Source organism: Malaclemys terrapin, chromosome 6, assembly GCF_027887155.1.
Source record: "Malaclemys terrapin pileata isolate rMalTer1 chromosome 6, rMalTer1.hap1, whole genome shotgun sequence".
NCBI classification, from domain to species: Eukaryota; Metazoa; Chordata; order Testudines; family Emydidae; genus Malaclemys; species Malaclemys terrapin.
Window position 1 is genome coordinate 115,751,088 of NC_071510.1, and position 16,522 is coordinate 115,767,609.

Genomic DNA, 16,522 nt, shown 5'->3' on the forward strand with positions numbered 1-16,522 from the left:
TAGGGCAAAATCAAACTATGCTTAAATTCTAAATACTGACTAGTTCCTGAGCGGAACATAATAATTGACAATTGCTACATAACAAAATTATCTCACAATAACTTTACACAGTAAATGAAGTGAAAGTGTGTTACAGAACACATCACTGTATCTTTAGGTTACAATGAAGTCTGACTCTATTTTATGTGTTTTGATGGCAACTCGGGCTCTGATTTAAAAAAAAAAAAAAAAAGCTTTTTCTTTAAAAATAGCAAACTGTACTGTTATGCTTAGTCATTATTTCTGCTACAAACAGAAGTACATGAAATTAAACTACACATTTACATTCTCTATATACAGCACACTTAAAATATTAAAGATCTCAAATTCTTTAATTTTAAAATGTACTTAGGTGACAGCTGCATATGATTTATATGTATACAACTTTCCTCTTATGTTGGGCATTGGTGTATAATTCTTTAGCATCTTTATTCCAGACCTTGCTTCAGTGATTATATTTATGAGGGTAGTAAGCAATGCTATCTCCATCACTGAATGTAGGAGCATTCCTCCCTGTTCTGGCTGGATAAACACAATTAGTTTGGAATGTTCTGGATTCCTGTAAGAAAGGAAACCGAAGCTTTAAAATAAAATACATATTTATCCAACAATGAGAATTCTGGAGAGGAATAAATCTTTGAATATGATCTACAAAATGTACGTCCTGAAATATCCTCTCTATTAAAGTGAAGGGATGTAGCATACACAGAGTTAATAGAAAATGAGCTTCAGCAAACCAGTATAGCACATGCAAGTCCCGTGTGATGGTGCTCTCAATCACAATGTCAGAAGAAGCAGTTGGGATCTACAATCAAATCCAAAGTGTCCCCAAAGTACAACTAGTACCACAGAAATTCACATATATGTCAAAACTAGATCAGTTTTAATTTTTGTAGGTAGAAGGTTACTATATTTCAGAGACCTTGCTTTATATAAGACATTAATACTTATTTCGGCAAGGGTGAACACACATCCACAAGGGTTTTTATGACCCTGGATGCAAGATGGAGATGGGGGGCATTTTTGATAGCCCACACTGACAGCTAAGTGAACAAAAGCCAGAATTAAAAATGAATAATCTATTGATTAAACAAGTTAGTCATGTTGACTTGAATGTTTCCTTTTTAAAAACTACATCTCTTTCCCCAAATGATATACACCTTTACCCCGATATAACGCTGTCCTCGGGAGCCAAAAAATCTTACCACGTTATAGGTGAAACCGCATTATATCGAACTTGCTTTGATCCGCCGGAGTGTGCAGCCCCGCAACCCTGGAGCGTTGCTTTACCGCGTTCTATCCGAATGCGGGTTATATCGGGTTGCGTTATATCTGGGTAGAGGTGTATATTGATAACTCTTAAGTTTTTTTGTATTGTAGCAATTACATTCTAGGCTAGATTTCAAAAAGATATCTACTGATTGTGCAAACAATTGCCCTAAATGCAGATTTCTAATAGAGCACGTATGTTTTCATTGTAATGTGAACCCTTGTCGACTGAGAAATGAGCAGAGATTGTTGAAGCCATTAGATGGTAATATTTTTAGTCACTGTCAACATTCATACATTATACTATAATGCAATGTTTTTCAAACTGTGGGTTGGGTCGCGGCATGTAAGGCACTGGGTCGCCTTTCTCTGGTCAGTACCGCCGACTGGGACGTTAAAGTCCCATTGGCGGTGCTGCTCAGCTAAGGCAGGCTAGTGCCTACCTTTTCCGACACCGGGCTGCACCCTGGCAGCGGCCAGCAGCGGGTCCGGCTTCTGGGCCGGGGGGCCACGGGGTTCCGTGCGCTGCCCCTGCCCCGAGCACCGGCTCCGCACTCCCATTGGCTGGGAACTAGCCAATGGGAATTGGAGGGGGGTGCCTGCGGGTGAGAGTCGGAGCTGCTGCTGTCGCTTCTGGGGCGCGGCGCAGTCCGTGGTGCCAGGACAGGCAGGAAGCCTGCCTCTGCACCCCAGCTGCACTTCTGAGCAGGAGCCACCAGAGGTAAGTCCGCACCCCAATCCCCTGCCCCAGTCCTGAGCCCCCCAAAACTTGGAACCCCTTCCTGCACCCCAAACCCCTCATCCCTGGCCCCAGAGCCTGAACCCCCCAGCCCAGAGCCCTGATCCCCTCCCTCACCCCAAGCCTCTGCCCCAGCCCTGAGGCCCCCCCACAAACCCAGAGCCCCTTCTGCACACCAAACCCCTCATCCCTGGCCCCACCCCAGACCCTGCATCCCACACCCTAGCCCAGAGCCCCCTTCCATTCCCTGAAGCACCCATTCCCAGCCCCACCTCACAGCCTTCACCCCTGCAGCCCAACCCTCTGTCCCACACTCCAAACCCCTCATCCCCAGCTCTGTTGGGTCATGGGCATCAACAGTTTTCTTCAACTGGGTACCCAGAAAAAAAGTTTGAAAACCACAGCTATAATGGATCACAAGCTGCAGATACATCAATAATGTGATGCAGTTGCGAAATGGCTAATATTCTGGAGTATATTAACAAGACTGTTGTATGTAAGACATGGGAGGTAATTGTCCTGCTCTGCTTGGTACTGGTGAGGCCTCCGCTAGAGTACTGTGTCCAATTTTGGGTGCCACACTTTAGGAAAGATGTGGATAAATTGGAGAGAGTCCAGAGGAGAGCAACAAAAATGACAAAAGGTTTTGAAAACCTGACCTATGAGGAAAGGTGAATAAAACTGGGCATGTTTAGTCTTGAGAAAGGAAGAGTGCAGGGGGACTTGAAAACAGTCTTCAGATACGCTGAGGGCTGCTATAAAGAGGATGGTGATGAATTGTTTTCCATGTCCGGTGAATGTAGAACAAACAGTAATGAGCTTAATTGTCAGCAAGGGAGATTTAGTTTATATATTAGGAAAAACTTTCTAACTATAAAGATAGTTAAGCACTGGAAAAGGCTTCCAATGCAGGTTGTGGAATTCCCATAACCGGAGGTTTTTAAAAACAGGCCAGATAAACGTGTTAGGGATGGTCTAGGTAACTTATCCTGCCTCAGTGCAGGCGGCTGGACAAGATGACCTCTTGAGGTCCCTTCCAGCCCTACATTTCTGATACTGGACACCTAGAGGTGAATGTTTCCATATCTAATCAGTCAACACACAGTTAAAACCTGTAGTAAAAGCTTTATATAAAATTACTGTATTACCTGGTCAGTTGTTTCTAACAGCTTGTAGGATTGTAATGCTTTGTTCCACTTGGCTCAGAATTCAGGAAGATACATACAAGGCACATTCTTAATTATCCCTTCTCCACGGTATCTAGATTTTGTACAAAAAGAAACGTCTAAAAGTTATTAAATCATGTTATGAACTGGAAGAAATAACTTTACAATATTAAATTGTCATTGTATGGGCAAGCCATGTTACAACTAGGGACAGCATGGAGATGACATTCAATTAAAAAAGCAAGTGAGTTATTCTACAACTGATTTATTCTTTTTCCCAAATAGCATTACATTCTTAATACTATAAAAGATTTTTTTTTTAAATGTGTTTTACAAAATTATTAGGTTGGATCCTGTAGTTTAAATATACATTTCCTTTACTGTATTCATTCATTAACTTACCTTTCTAAATCTTTTAACTGTTTTTAAATGGATATTTTCAGACAAATTAGGATTTTTCATTTCACTTTGACAGGTATTTGATCATAAATCTCCTCCAGAACATATGAACAGCTCATGCGGATATCAATGGGAGGCATATATACAGCAAGTGCTATACTAGAAACTCAGATGTCATTGCTAAAACTTCTAGCAACTATTTATTTTATAAATATTTTCGATGAGTATTTGCTATTAAAATATAAATTAAATAGCATAATGACATACATATGCACAAAGGTAAATGAAGTGCTAAAGAGTCAAAAGAGTAATAAAAATAACATTTTAAAAAGTACACAATTGAAAGGAGCAAAACTATATTTAAAATGGATTACAAGGAAAGGAGTGCAATTCAGGGAATTACCACAGCAGATAAAACAAATCGGTGAATTGCTATGAGACTTTTTGACACATTGTTTTTGGGGGTGTATGTAAAATATTTCACTGAATCAAGTCTATCAGTGAGTATATCAGATAGAGGGGAGCTGCCCTGTCTCCGCGTTGGAATGCCTGTGCCTTTAAGAACCCAGCCCTAGGAAGCCTGTGCTGAGACCTAGTCTGTCCTGTGAGAGAGGAAATAAAAAAGCCCCTCTGCCCTTAACACTGTTTTTGCACACATGGCAGGTAGCTTATCCCATCAGGGTAACTGTCACTCCCCTCTCTGTCCCTCCCCATGCCGGGGTTTTGCCACCCTCTGGCAGCCCCTCACCCCTGGGTTTAACCCTGCCTGCAACTCCCCCTCTGATTTTGCCTCTCTCCTGCCCCTGCCTCCAGCTGCTTGACCCCCCTGGCCAGTTAATTTCTGCCCCCTGCTCAAACCCTGCCCACCCACTCACCCCCCCCCTCCGATTTGCCCCCTTTAATCCCTGTTAAGAGCAGGCAGCAGAATCTGATTCCTAGTGAGGGCAGCAGCTTCAGCAGATGTTACTGAGCATGCTCAGTTGGTGTGATCCCGCTCTGTAGAGAAGTTTCTGACACTACAAGCAAAATAGCACAAAATAACACAACCTGCAACTGCTAAAGAAACCCCTAAAACGGTCAGTTATAAATAGCCCAGTTGGGCTGGAAAACCGCAGTCAATACAAAAGAAGTTTACAAAATCACAAGAGACAGCCCTCATGAAGCCAGTAGGTTAATTTGTTATTAGTCATGTTTCATTTGGGCAGCGTGTGATGACCTCTAGTGGTGTGAAAACCATAAAGGTACCTTTCTCCAAACTAGGAAATGAGAGATTTAGGGAAATATATTTCTCTCCCAAGTATCAATTATGAAGACATCATTGGAATAAAGATTTAGATTGTTGGCACATTACAGTACATTGTCAGAATTTCTTCCTTGTTAGGTCTTGTTGCTGCAACATGTCATTGATAGTAATGTGTATCTTCAACTAGTTCTAACTTTCTTATTTTTGACTCCCTACAGCTACAGATCGTCTGTTACGTTAATTTCAAAAGGCTAAATGAGAGGTCTAGGCAAATTGTTTTCTCTCCCTTGAACATAAGAACGGCCATACTGAGTCAGACCAAAGGTCCATCTAGCCCAGTATCCTGTCTTCTGACCATGGCCAATACTGGGTGCTTCGGAGGGAATGAATAAAACAGGTGGTCAGGTGATCCATCCCGTCACCCATTCCCAGCTTGTGGCAAACAGAGGCTAAGGACTCCATCCCTGCCCAGCCTGGCTAATAGACATTGATGGACCTATCCTCCAGGAACTTATCTAGATCTGTTTTGAACCCTGTTATAAGCTTGGCCTTCCCAACATCCTCAGGCAAAGAGTTCCACAGGTTGACTGCATTGTGTGAAGAAATACTTTCTTTTGTTTGTTTTAAATCAGCTGCCTATTAATTTCATTTGGTGACCCCCTACTTCATGCGTTATGAGTAAATAACACTTCCTTATTTAAAAAGAAGAACAGGAGTACTTGTGGCACCTTAGAGACTAACAAATTTATTAGAGCATAAGCTTTCGTGGACTACAGCCCACTTCTTCGGATGCATACTACGGCTGTTACTCTGAAACTTCCTTATTTACTTTCTCCACACCAGTCATGATTTTATAGACCTCTATCATATTCCCCCCCTTAGTCATCTGTTTTCCAAGCTGAAAAGTCCCAGTCTTATTAATCACTCCTCATATTGAAGCTGTTCCATACTCCCAATCATTTTTGTGGCCCTTTTCTGTACCTTTTCCAATTCCAATATATCTATTTTGAGATGGGGCGACCACATCCACACACAGTATTCAAGATGTGGGCATACCATGAATTTATATAGAGGCAATATAATATTTTTTGTCTTATTATCTATCACTTTCCTAATGATTTCCAACATTCGGTTAGCTTTTTTGACTGCTGCTGCACATTGAGTTGATGTTTTCAGAGAACTATCCACAATCACTCCAAGATCTCTTTCTTCAGTGGTAACAGCTAGTTTAGACCCCATCATTTTATATGTAGAGTTGGGATTAGGTTTTCCAATGTGCAATACTTTGCATTTATCAACATTGAATTTCAACTGCCATTTTATTGCCCAGTCATCAGTTTTCCTAGATCCCTTTGTAACTCTTCTCAGTCTACTTTGGACTTAACTATCTTAAATAGTTTTATATCATCTGCAAATTTTTCCACTTCACTATTTACCCCCTTTTCCAGATAATTTGTTAATATGTTGAACAGTACTGGTCCCAGTACAGATCCCATGGGGGACACCACTATTTACCTTTCTCCTTTTTGAAAACTTACCATTTATTCCTACCCTTTGTTTCCTATCTTTTAACCAGTTACTGATCCATGAGAAGACCTTCCCTCTTATCCGATGACAGCTTATTTTGCTTAAGAGCCTTTGGTGAGGGCCTAGTCAAAGGCTTTCTGAAAAAAATCTAAGTACACTATATTCACTGGATCCCCCTTGTCCACATGCTTGTTGATCCCCTCAAAGAACTGATCTCCCTTTACAAAAACCATGCTGACTCTTTCCCAACAAATCATGTTCAACTTTGTCTGATAATTTTGTTCTTTACTATAGTTTCAACCTATTTGCCTGGTACTGAAGTTAGGCTTGCTGGCCTGTAATTTCTGGGATCACCTCTGGAGCCTTTTAAAAAAATTGGCATCACATTAGCTAACCTCCCATCATCTGGCACAGAAGCGGAATTAAATTATAGGTTACATACCACAGTTAGTATTTCTGCAATTTCACATTTGAGTTCCCCTTGTGTCTAAATACTTTTAGCTCTATGTCTATTTTGGGGTTTTCTATCGCCTCCATCACCATAGAGCTTTAAGCACTTCTCAGGTTAATTAGATCTGCATAGAAGGCCTTTAAAAAACTCCACGGAGTCCTGAATATGTGGGATATATTCAGTGATTATTTGTAGTGAACTTTTGGTGGTTCCTAAGAAACCCATGATAAAATTCTACTGAACTGTGATAGACTTCACTTCTTGGGTTCTGTTAAATCATCCCTTCTACAGACAATTTATAACTGTGATATATACAAATAAGCAGAGAAAATATGTCTACTTTCAAATGAATCAGGGCATACAAAAAAAGCAAGAAACTTTCAAAAAAAAAAAAATCCTAAGGCAGGATACTCCACTGCCACCCCAGTCCATTTCCAACAATGCTGTAACCAAGCAGAACTCTGGTGTACTGTTAACACAGACAATATAGTTTTCAAATAGGTAGTATAAAAGTTCCTAGTATACAAAGCTAATATGTTTGTTTTCCTAATGATGTTGCCTCCTTCCTCTGTTATGATTAAATGATAAAGTATGTGTGTTTAAATCAGGAGTGGAGGAGGGAAGAAGAAATCAGTAGACTAAATTAATGAACAGCTTCTCCCTTTCTCTCTGTAAGTATATGCACTGTGGGTTACACAGGATCCACCAGGGACACATTTTTCTGGCAGTACATCACCAGTATACATCCCTGACCGTGTAGCGGTTTGGTTATCCATGCTGCATGTGAACTGAAAGCTGTAAGGAAAATTGTGTTCCAACATGTACAATAAGCTATTTATGTTCATTCATAACTTTACTTTTTAATCCTTTTTTCATTTAGCAAAATTCACAAAAAAAGTGGATTTTTGAGTGTTATAAACCGCCAGCCAACACCCCATCTTCTATTGCGACACTTTATATTTCAGAGGATGCAAAATAATAGATTTTAAGATGACCATGAGGAAAATATAATCCCAATATATTACTACTGAATGTAATGTCTATGGCTGCAAATTGTTCAGCATCCTCTCCCTCCTCCCCACCAACTGATGGCCCTGTTAGAGTCCTGGCTATGAACTGAGCAATTATGGCTGCTCCCGGATGCATTCTTTGATCTGGGTGGACTTGGTAATGCTACAGCATTCTACGGTCCTTCAAGCACCGGGCACTCTGGCTACTCTAGGAAGAGTTTTACAATCACTCGTTCAGCTTGCTACAGCCAGGGGTGCGGGAGCAATTTCTACAGTGCGTGTGCGGATGATGGAAACCATGTCCTGTATTTAGTGTCTGCTAGGACTACTTCCAGCCGGGGGTGCAGCGGCACCCCGAGTTCCAGCACTGCCTCCAACTCCTGAGACACTCGCTTGCCTGGCTCCTCTCTATGGTCCATTTGCCGTTGGCAGCCGCGCAGGGCCTCTCAATGGTTGCTCTGGCCTTTCTGCAGCCGACTCCGTGGTCTACGGCTTGGCCGCTCTGGCCCCCCTAGAACGCGCTCTATGACCCCGTTCGGGAGCCGATGACACCGGGTTCCAAGGCTCAGTTACGGAAGCGGCTGCCCGGCGAGTAGGCAGCTGCGCGCGCAGCTCGGGCTCCAGACTCCGAGGAGAGCGCGGCGGTCGCCATCGCTAGGGGGTCGCGGCCCCGGCCGTGTCCGGGCACCATAGCGCCGCTGCGGCGAGGCCCTGTCCCGCTGCCGCGTCGGGCCCCGGGTCCGGTGCATGGAGAGACGGGGAAGGATGGACTGCCCTGCGCTGCCCCCCGGCTGGAAGAAGGAGGAGGTGATCCGCAAGTCGGGCCTCAGCGCCGGCAAGAGCGATGTCTACTACTTCAGGTACCGCCCGGCGACACCCGCCGCCCCTCCCGACGGGCCTGCCGGGACAGGCCCCCTCTTCTTCCCCCCACCCCTCCCGGGACCGGGCTCCCCCCCTCGCTGCCGGCCCCGCCACCGGGGCACCCCTCCCGGCACATCCTTCCTCCTTCCCCGGACAGGCCCTCCCCGCCACCGGGGCGGCACGCTCCTCCTCCCCCCTCTCCACTCCCACGGGCTCTCCGCGCCATGCAGCTGACTCGGGCGTCGTGCCCCCAGCCACATCCCCCCACGGAGGAGATGCAACTCCCAGTATTGGCTTCAGCACTAATCCTACCAGGCAGTGCTCCCACTGGGGCCAGGGTCTGTCAGACAGACCCCCTCTGCCACTTCCGGGTCCTGGACCCCCTATGCGGCCCCCTTCCCTCCCCACCCGCCAAACAGGGCCAGAACACCACCACTCAGACTTGCACTTGCCCTCCCTCCGACATACTGTCCCCATTCCCTCTCCCCCCCCGACATGTACACATCCACGGGAACAGGACACTTTCACATTCTCACACGTCATTGGGAAGAACTGAAAGCCCGTGACTTGTTAAAAAACATATATTCAAGAAGTCACGTTCAGGCAGCCATGTCTTTGATCTGCAGATAATTAGTTTGGGGAAAGTTGACAGGTTGTTCTCCTGCCTGTTTTGGCCTGCAGAAAGCACTGCTTGCTTAAGTCACAGCACCTGTCTTCCCCTCAACTACAACTTCTTCCTGTTGGTCATATGAAGAGCTTGGATTGATCAGGCCTGAATTAGTGCCAACTTGGGACATATCATTTTACACTCCACCCTCTTATGTATATATTCTTATCTGAATTCTGTGTACCTGCATTTGCAAATTCAGACTTTATATTACAGGTGTGGTGGGCATGCACAGGCTGTTAACAGTGCAGATATTTAACTAGAGAAATCATCAACCTTTGTTTCTGAAGCAGGAGTATTGTAAATTTGAATTCTGAAGCAAGGGCTTGGAGAGCTTGTACTGCAAATGCAGCTATCAGCTGCAGTTTACGGTTGCAGTCCTGCAGTGCACTCCTTGCGGATGGACTAGTTGCAGCACCCCCATTGACTTCCATATGGAAGAGCCCGTGTGCTCATGCAACATCCCATTAAAGTCAGTCATGGTTTGTCCCCAACAGCTTATTGCAGAATCAGGTTCTAAAACACTTATAACATCTTTGAAGCTAAATGAGCCCCTGAGCAATAGGTGTTGCTTGTAAATGGTGCAAGCTGAATTGTCTTGATTTTTTCCTTTTGGGAAAATGAAATTAAATGGAATGCTCACAGCTGTGCCAAGAGAAACATGTCATAAACTTGGATCTCTTATTTTAAAACCAGTATTTTTAAACTTAGATTAAATACTGTTCACAAGTGAGTTTTTTTCGTTCTAGCAAAATGTTGATCAGTTTACTTGTTTTTACTCTCGATTCTAAAGTTGCTGAACTCCTTGAAGAGTTCACTTTTAGACAAGCAAATTGAAACACTGTTGTAAGTTGAGTATGTGAAAACATGGGTGTTAGATGGGCAGTTTCTGTAACTATATTTGATACTACTGTTACAATTGCGACAATAATGCAAAAACCCTACTCTTTCATTTTACTCTAATTCTTTGTAGGTGTCTCATTAGAGGCACTGAAAAACAACTTAGTTCTTTTCTCAAAAGAGAAAGGAAACAAACTATAAGTCTTGGTGCATTGGCGTGTAGAACATACAGTCAGTCACAAGTCCACACTGCTCTATGTTAAAGGAAACTCCCTTCTGTTATGGCCAACCTCTTACCCAGAGCGCTTCTATTTATGGCTGTCTCTAATGAGTCAAACCTGAAGGCCTCTCCCTAACTTTAAAGTAGTGTTTTGGGGCAGGGCTGACTCTCTTCTCTTAGCCCGGCTAAGGGCTTAGCCTTTTCACTGTCCTACTGGGGGCAGTTTATTTGTCAATTTATTTAGAAGCCAGTTTTTATTAACATTGCACATAGGATCATTTGACCCATCATGTGTTGCCACTAAACAAAAGAAGCATCTATACATGTGGAAGGGGGAGCATTGATTTCCATTAGCATTTTAAATAAATCTTATTGGAAACCTCTTTATAAAGGAGTTTCATTTGCCATTGTTCTTGTGTTACTGTCTTTGTCTGATTTGAGCTACTAACCGTACGCTAATATGGTGGCAGATGATTGGATCATGATCAGCTTTTCCTTGCTGTAGTACCACCTTATTGTGAAGCCAATCTGAAAGCTTAAACTTGAGGCCCTCAATGTGATTCTTATTTTCTAAGTCAGTCCTTGTTGATTGTGGGCCTGGAGATGCACTTTACATGTAAAGTCACTGTTTGCAGATTTAAATGCCAGATTTTGCTTAAGATGAACATTTATTCTGGACAGTATTATTTTAATAGGAGCATTTGATTCAGAACAGCTAAGTGATTACAGATATATCCTCAAACAACCATTTGGAAAAACACTACTTGAACAGTTTACTCCTATGTAACTGTTTCTATCTTGCCAGAATTCTGGGGATCTTAATATGCTCGATTTTCTGTATTTTAGGTCCCTGGTTAAAATAGGGGGAGGACAAAACAGTTTAATTGAAATAAGCATTATGGCCAAGCTCTGCAAAGGTATCCACTGCTTTCAGTGGAAGTTAGGAGCCTAAATACCTATGTTCATCTGGGCCCATACTACCAGTTTTTCACCCTGATTCTGCAGTGAGCTATGTGTGACCTCATTGTGGCTCTGTGGTGAGCTCACTGCAGAACTGGGGGCTTGTTTGTTTTTTCTAAAGGCAAGAAAAAACAGGAAAAAGTTTTAAAGCAATTTCAGTAGCATAACCAACTAAGTAAATGATGGTGGCTAAGCAGAACTCTTACAGGATCGCAATATGTTGTAATCAATATGATATACATCTTGAAATCCACTTTGGTTCAGTATTGCATTACAGACTTTTAATATCAAATTCACACAACATGGTTTGGTAATTTGTTGGTCATGTGAACAAGCTGACAATACAGTGTAGACCCCTCGAGCACTTTTGTGTGGGACAGTGTCTGCCCTTCTTGTAGATTGATGCCAGTTAGTCCTACTGGCTTAATTTATAACTTCTATAATCCAACTACTTATTTAAAATATGGGTGGGGTGGAAATACTGCTTAAGAAATACTGTACCAGATGAAAATGTAGTTTTAATTTTCATTAGTTGTGCACTGTGGTCCATATCTCAATAACAAAAAGTTTTTTGCTTATGCTGGAAGCCATAATAAGAAACTCTGGGTTTTAAAATATATATATTAAAGATGAAGAGGATTATAATCTGGTTTTTAACCTAAAAAGTCTGCCTTTTTTATCTGGGAAAGAATTAAGAGTAAATGGTTCAAATTTTAGGACTCGTTCCAGCATCGTCAGCACTTATGCAGATCTTCTGCCAAACCACCACAAAATTGAAATAAAAAATTTGCCAGGCAACTCGTGGCTTGCAATTTGGTGATTTCATTATACATGTCAGGGCATTAAAAATTGAGCAATTATTTATGTCAGGAGGAATAGTTTGTATTCAATCACTTGCTATATGACCTTCAATAAATGATTTAACGTCTCTGTACCTCAGTTTCCCCATCTCTAATAGTACCAGTCATATAGGGATGTTTGGATAGCTAATATTTGTAAAGTGCTTTATAATAATCAGATGGATGGCACTAATGAAGTGCTAAAGTATAATTATATTAAAAATATGGGGGGGAAACAGGATTATTATTATTATTATTATTATTTTTAATAAGAAAAATAAGTAGCCTGCCTTCACTTAGTGCCGCTTTGTATATGAATACAATGTTGTTTTTGTTTTAATCTGTGGATTTATAAGACATTGATTTGAAAACTAAAGGGAAATAGTAATGAGAATACAGGTCATGCACAGTAGATTCCATATTCTCGGCTCTGATCTTGCAGATGGTTACAGTGGGATGTATACCACTCGCACTTACATTACACACATTCTTAACTGTATTCCTTTGGAAGTCAAGAGGACTACTCACGCAAAATATATAAAAAGTTTGTAGTAGTGTTTAGCACATTGTGCAGCGTTTGTCTAGGAAATGTAACTTTGTCTAATTCCATTCAGTTTCAGCTGTGAGGCAAATGTCAGTAATACCATATTTAAAGTGAAAGAAAATCCAGTAAGGTAAATCGGCATGGTCCATATACATTTAAACAGCCTATGACTCTAGGGTTCTTCAGTGATGCTTTCCTCAGGGCAGCTCAGAACTAGCTACTGTGTTACCCCTCTGCCTTAGAGAGAGTGAGCTTTGCTGGAAATTAGACTGCATCAGCTCCATTCCACACCAGTCTTGACTGCTTCACCAGCAAAATCCTCAAGACTCTGCCAATCTTAACTTTGTCTTGCTGGTAACCATCGGTCAACCCCAGTGCCTGAGTTCCCCAGAGACATCTCTCTGTAGTGTCCCGTCCCTCTTAAAGAGACAGTGTACACACCCGCCTGCTAGGTTAGCTGAGAACTTACTCTATACGTCAATATAGTATCAGTGACATGGCTAATAGTAAAACTAAAAATAACTTTATTAATACAGGACAGAGATTTAAGTGATGCTAAGCAAGAGAAAAAGAGACAGGTATGATTCCAACAAAACAAAACACGCTTTCTAGTGACTAAAACTTACTAAAATTAAGTTACCATTTTTGTGTAAGCAGTTTTCTCATTTACATCAGGTTACCAGCAACTCTAGCACTCCAGGTCAGAGGATCCTATTTTCACAGAATCAGAGGGTGCTGTCCCCTTTTGTTCCCTAAGTGATAGATAACTAAGGAGTTCCCTTTTCTCCCTCTTGTAATTCAGAAAACCTTTGAAATGTATTCTTTGAAAAATAAACCCTGACAAAGTTCCTCTCCCCTGGTGCTTGTTTTTTGGGGTGCGGGCGCCAAACCCCTTTTTCATCTGTCTGGTCAATTCGCTTTCTTGATTGGCTTGAATACTTTGTTAACTTAGATGCAAATGTACTTCCCTTGTCTCCAGTTTGCAAAGCTGGACTCAGACAGGTAAATCCACATTCTTTTGTCTAAGGAAGGCTTGTTTATCAAGTCTGCCCCCAAAACATATTTTAGGAACATATATCCAGCACACATTCATAACTCTTCACACATTAGCTCTATGTACATCACACAGTGATATTTTTGAGCAGCATGTCACCAGTTTTTATATACCTACTCAATACATTTATTTTAGGGTATAGTAATATTGTATACAGCAGTTGATTCAACTGCTTATTCTTTGGTGTTCAGACCCTCTGTTCTCCCCTTTGGTATCTGGACTCTGATTGTCACCTCTTCTTAAAGGAATGAATGAATACATTGCTAATGATGGCAATTGGGTATGAAGTGATTTTTATCATGCCTTTTACAGTTGTATTTAATCTGATCTTTTAAATCTAAATTAACTATTGTATAAAAGATTAACAAACTTTCAGGATTTGGCTGTAGCCAAGTAAGATTAATGTTTAATTAGATACTGAAAAGTGACTTTTATTCGATAGATCTGTTCCCTTTATGCATTCAAAGCCAGATCTTATTTTAATGACAAAAATAAGTTTTGTACTGTTTTTTCCTCCTTTTAGCAAAACAGAGCCAGAACAACTGTGGAAATGTGAGCTGCATTCTAGTCTCTCGTGTATCATCAGCAGAATTGTCTACTTTCATTTTCAATGAGTTATGTTTGTGCAAACCATTGAAAGAAATGGGTTTGCACAGGTATCGCTCATGGCATAATTTGATGATAATGGCCGTGCACAGGTGTCACTGAGGGCCTAGTTTGGCCTACAGAGACTTTAATTGTGATGATACATTGGAATAAAAAATGCAACTCTTTTGTAGATGAAATTAAGGTTATAGGCTGATGTTCAGGGAGGAAAAAAAAATCTGTTGGTAAACTGAACCTCTTTGATACAGAAATCATTATGACAAGAAACATGGCATCAGAGAGAAATTTTGGAAACCTGAGATGCCATTTTCAGAGTAAACCCACACTTTAAATTTTTAATTCCATATTTCAGGTTGCTATCTGTAATATGTATATGTTTTAATATGCACATATCCATGGATAAATATATTAGTTATTAAATGTTTGAGATTTGATTAAAAATAAGAAATATTTGAAATAAAGCAAAAGATTGTCCTGCTCTATTGAAACAAAGTAACTGCCTCTCCTTCATTAGACATGTTTATTCACTCTACAGTGCTAAAAAGCGCAAATGGCATTTGACAGTTAAAAGAATACATGAATTCAGTATGGTTATACTGCCAATACCATAAACTAGATTGTAAGTTTATATCATGGTGGATGGGGTGGATAATTACATCAGTACCTAAAAAGAAACAGGTCTTTTCTTGAATAGTTTTGTAACAGATAATCATAGACTTCCTTTGATTCTACAAATTTGTGGTAGGAGATCTTTCTTTCTTTTTTAAATAAAAGCTTGTTGAAAGTGAAATTATGGGGGAATTTCATTGTTGTTGGACATGTGGCTCCCCAGAGTGTGTGTGTACGCGTGCATGCATGTACGTATATTTTGCTTATGTGCCTCATCTGAAATCCAAACACAGCAATAAAAATAACTCTGCACTCATCTACACTATATATTTTGCTGTGTCGATTTGGGATATGACTTTGTTTTTATTTTTAAACCAAATATAGCTATATGAACCCTAATATGGATGCAGTTTTATCTGTATAACTGTGCTTATATGGTAAACTTTATAGTGGTTTGAGGCACTGAATCCGCACTAGGAGGATTTTGCCAAAATATTTAGACAGCAAAACCATCCTAGTGTAGAAAGGACCTTACATATTTCTACATATTAAGAAGTTACTTTAAAAACTGAACAGTTTGTTGTCCACTAAAATTGAAAAGTAGCTTTTGTTTCTTGAAAGAAAATGTAAACAAATCAAGATCAAGTAGTGGCTTTATAGTGGCCCTGCTATTGTTTTGAAAGTAGCACTTTGAGATTAACAATCTCTTTAATAGATTCCAATAGGCTTTTTAAGGGCACGTCTTCACTGGCAACATCAAAGTGAACGTGGTTTGTGTAGTCGCAGCATAGCGCTGGTGCTCTAAAAAACTCACTTCCATGAGGGGCATAGCTACCAGCGCTGGGGGCATGGCTACACTGGTGCTTTACAGCACTGAAATTTGCAGCGCTCAAGGGTGTGTGTTTTTCGCACCCCTGAGCAAGAAAGTTGCAGTGCTGTAAAGTGCCAGTGTAGACAAGCCCTAAGTGCAACTACAAAAGATGGACAAGTATAGGTACCATTGCTTTGACACTATTTTGGTACATAGGTAGATAGACATTGCTTTGACACTACTTCTGGATGTTTGTTTTGTGGTTTGATACTAAAGCAAATATTTAGGTGTTCCAACAACATTTGGATTAGCATGATTCTGTGCTCTTCCAAACAATAGATAGTTCAACAGCTTTGCATATCTCTTTAATAGACTTACTTGTGTAATTACTCTTAGTTTGTTTACTATTAGCTAAGTCCCCAGTCCTGCAAATGGTACTGACCCCTATATTCTCAGGGAACCCTATTCGAGTCACTGGGGCTCCACAGAGGTGCAGAGATCCACCTGCATGGAACAAATTGTAGCATTGGGGGCTAAATATATGTAATTTGTCTCCTACCCCATCTGTTTGGCTAAAAGTGCCAGCTTCCATCACCTGTGAACTTCTTTCCTCTGCTCCTGTCTATCTCTTTTCCACACTGTTCCCAATTCACTGAATGACTTCCTTT

At 41.2% G+C, this 16,522-nt stretch overlaps 1 protein-coding gene and 1 long non-coding RNA gene across 2 annotated transcripts in view; one reads left to right on the forward strand and one right to left on the reverse strand.

Annotated features, from left to right (window-relative positions):
• Window positions 1-17: 17 nt before the first annotated feature.
• On the reverse strand, window positions 18-3,792 carry LOC128839708 (uncharacterized). Its single transcript, XR_008445503.1, has 3 exons — window positions 3,616-3,792; window positions 3,196-3,307; window positions 18-598 (listed from the first exon to the last, which is right to left on the reverse strand). It is a non-coding gene; the product is annotated as an uncharacterized LOC128839708 (long non-coding RNA).
• Window positions 3,793-7,765: 3,973 nt separating this feature from the next.
• Window positions 7,766-16,522, forward strand: part of MBD2 (methyl-CpG binding domain protein 2) — a 55,301-nt gene continuing 46,544 nt past the window's right edge. Inside the window, exon 1 of the mRNA XM_054032611.1 lies at window positions 7,766-8,703. Within this exon, the coding sequence (XP_053888586.1) occupies window positions 8,591-8,703 (113 nt within the window). The 5' untranslated portion in view covers window positions 7,766-8,590. The remainder of the gene's footprint in view (window positions 8,704-16,522) is intronic.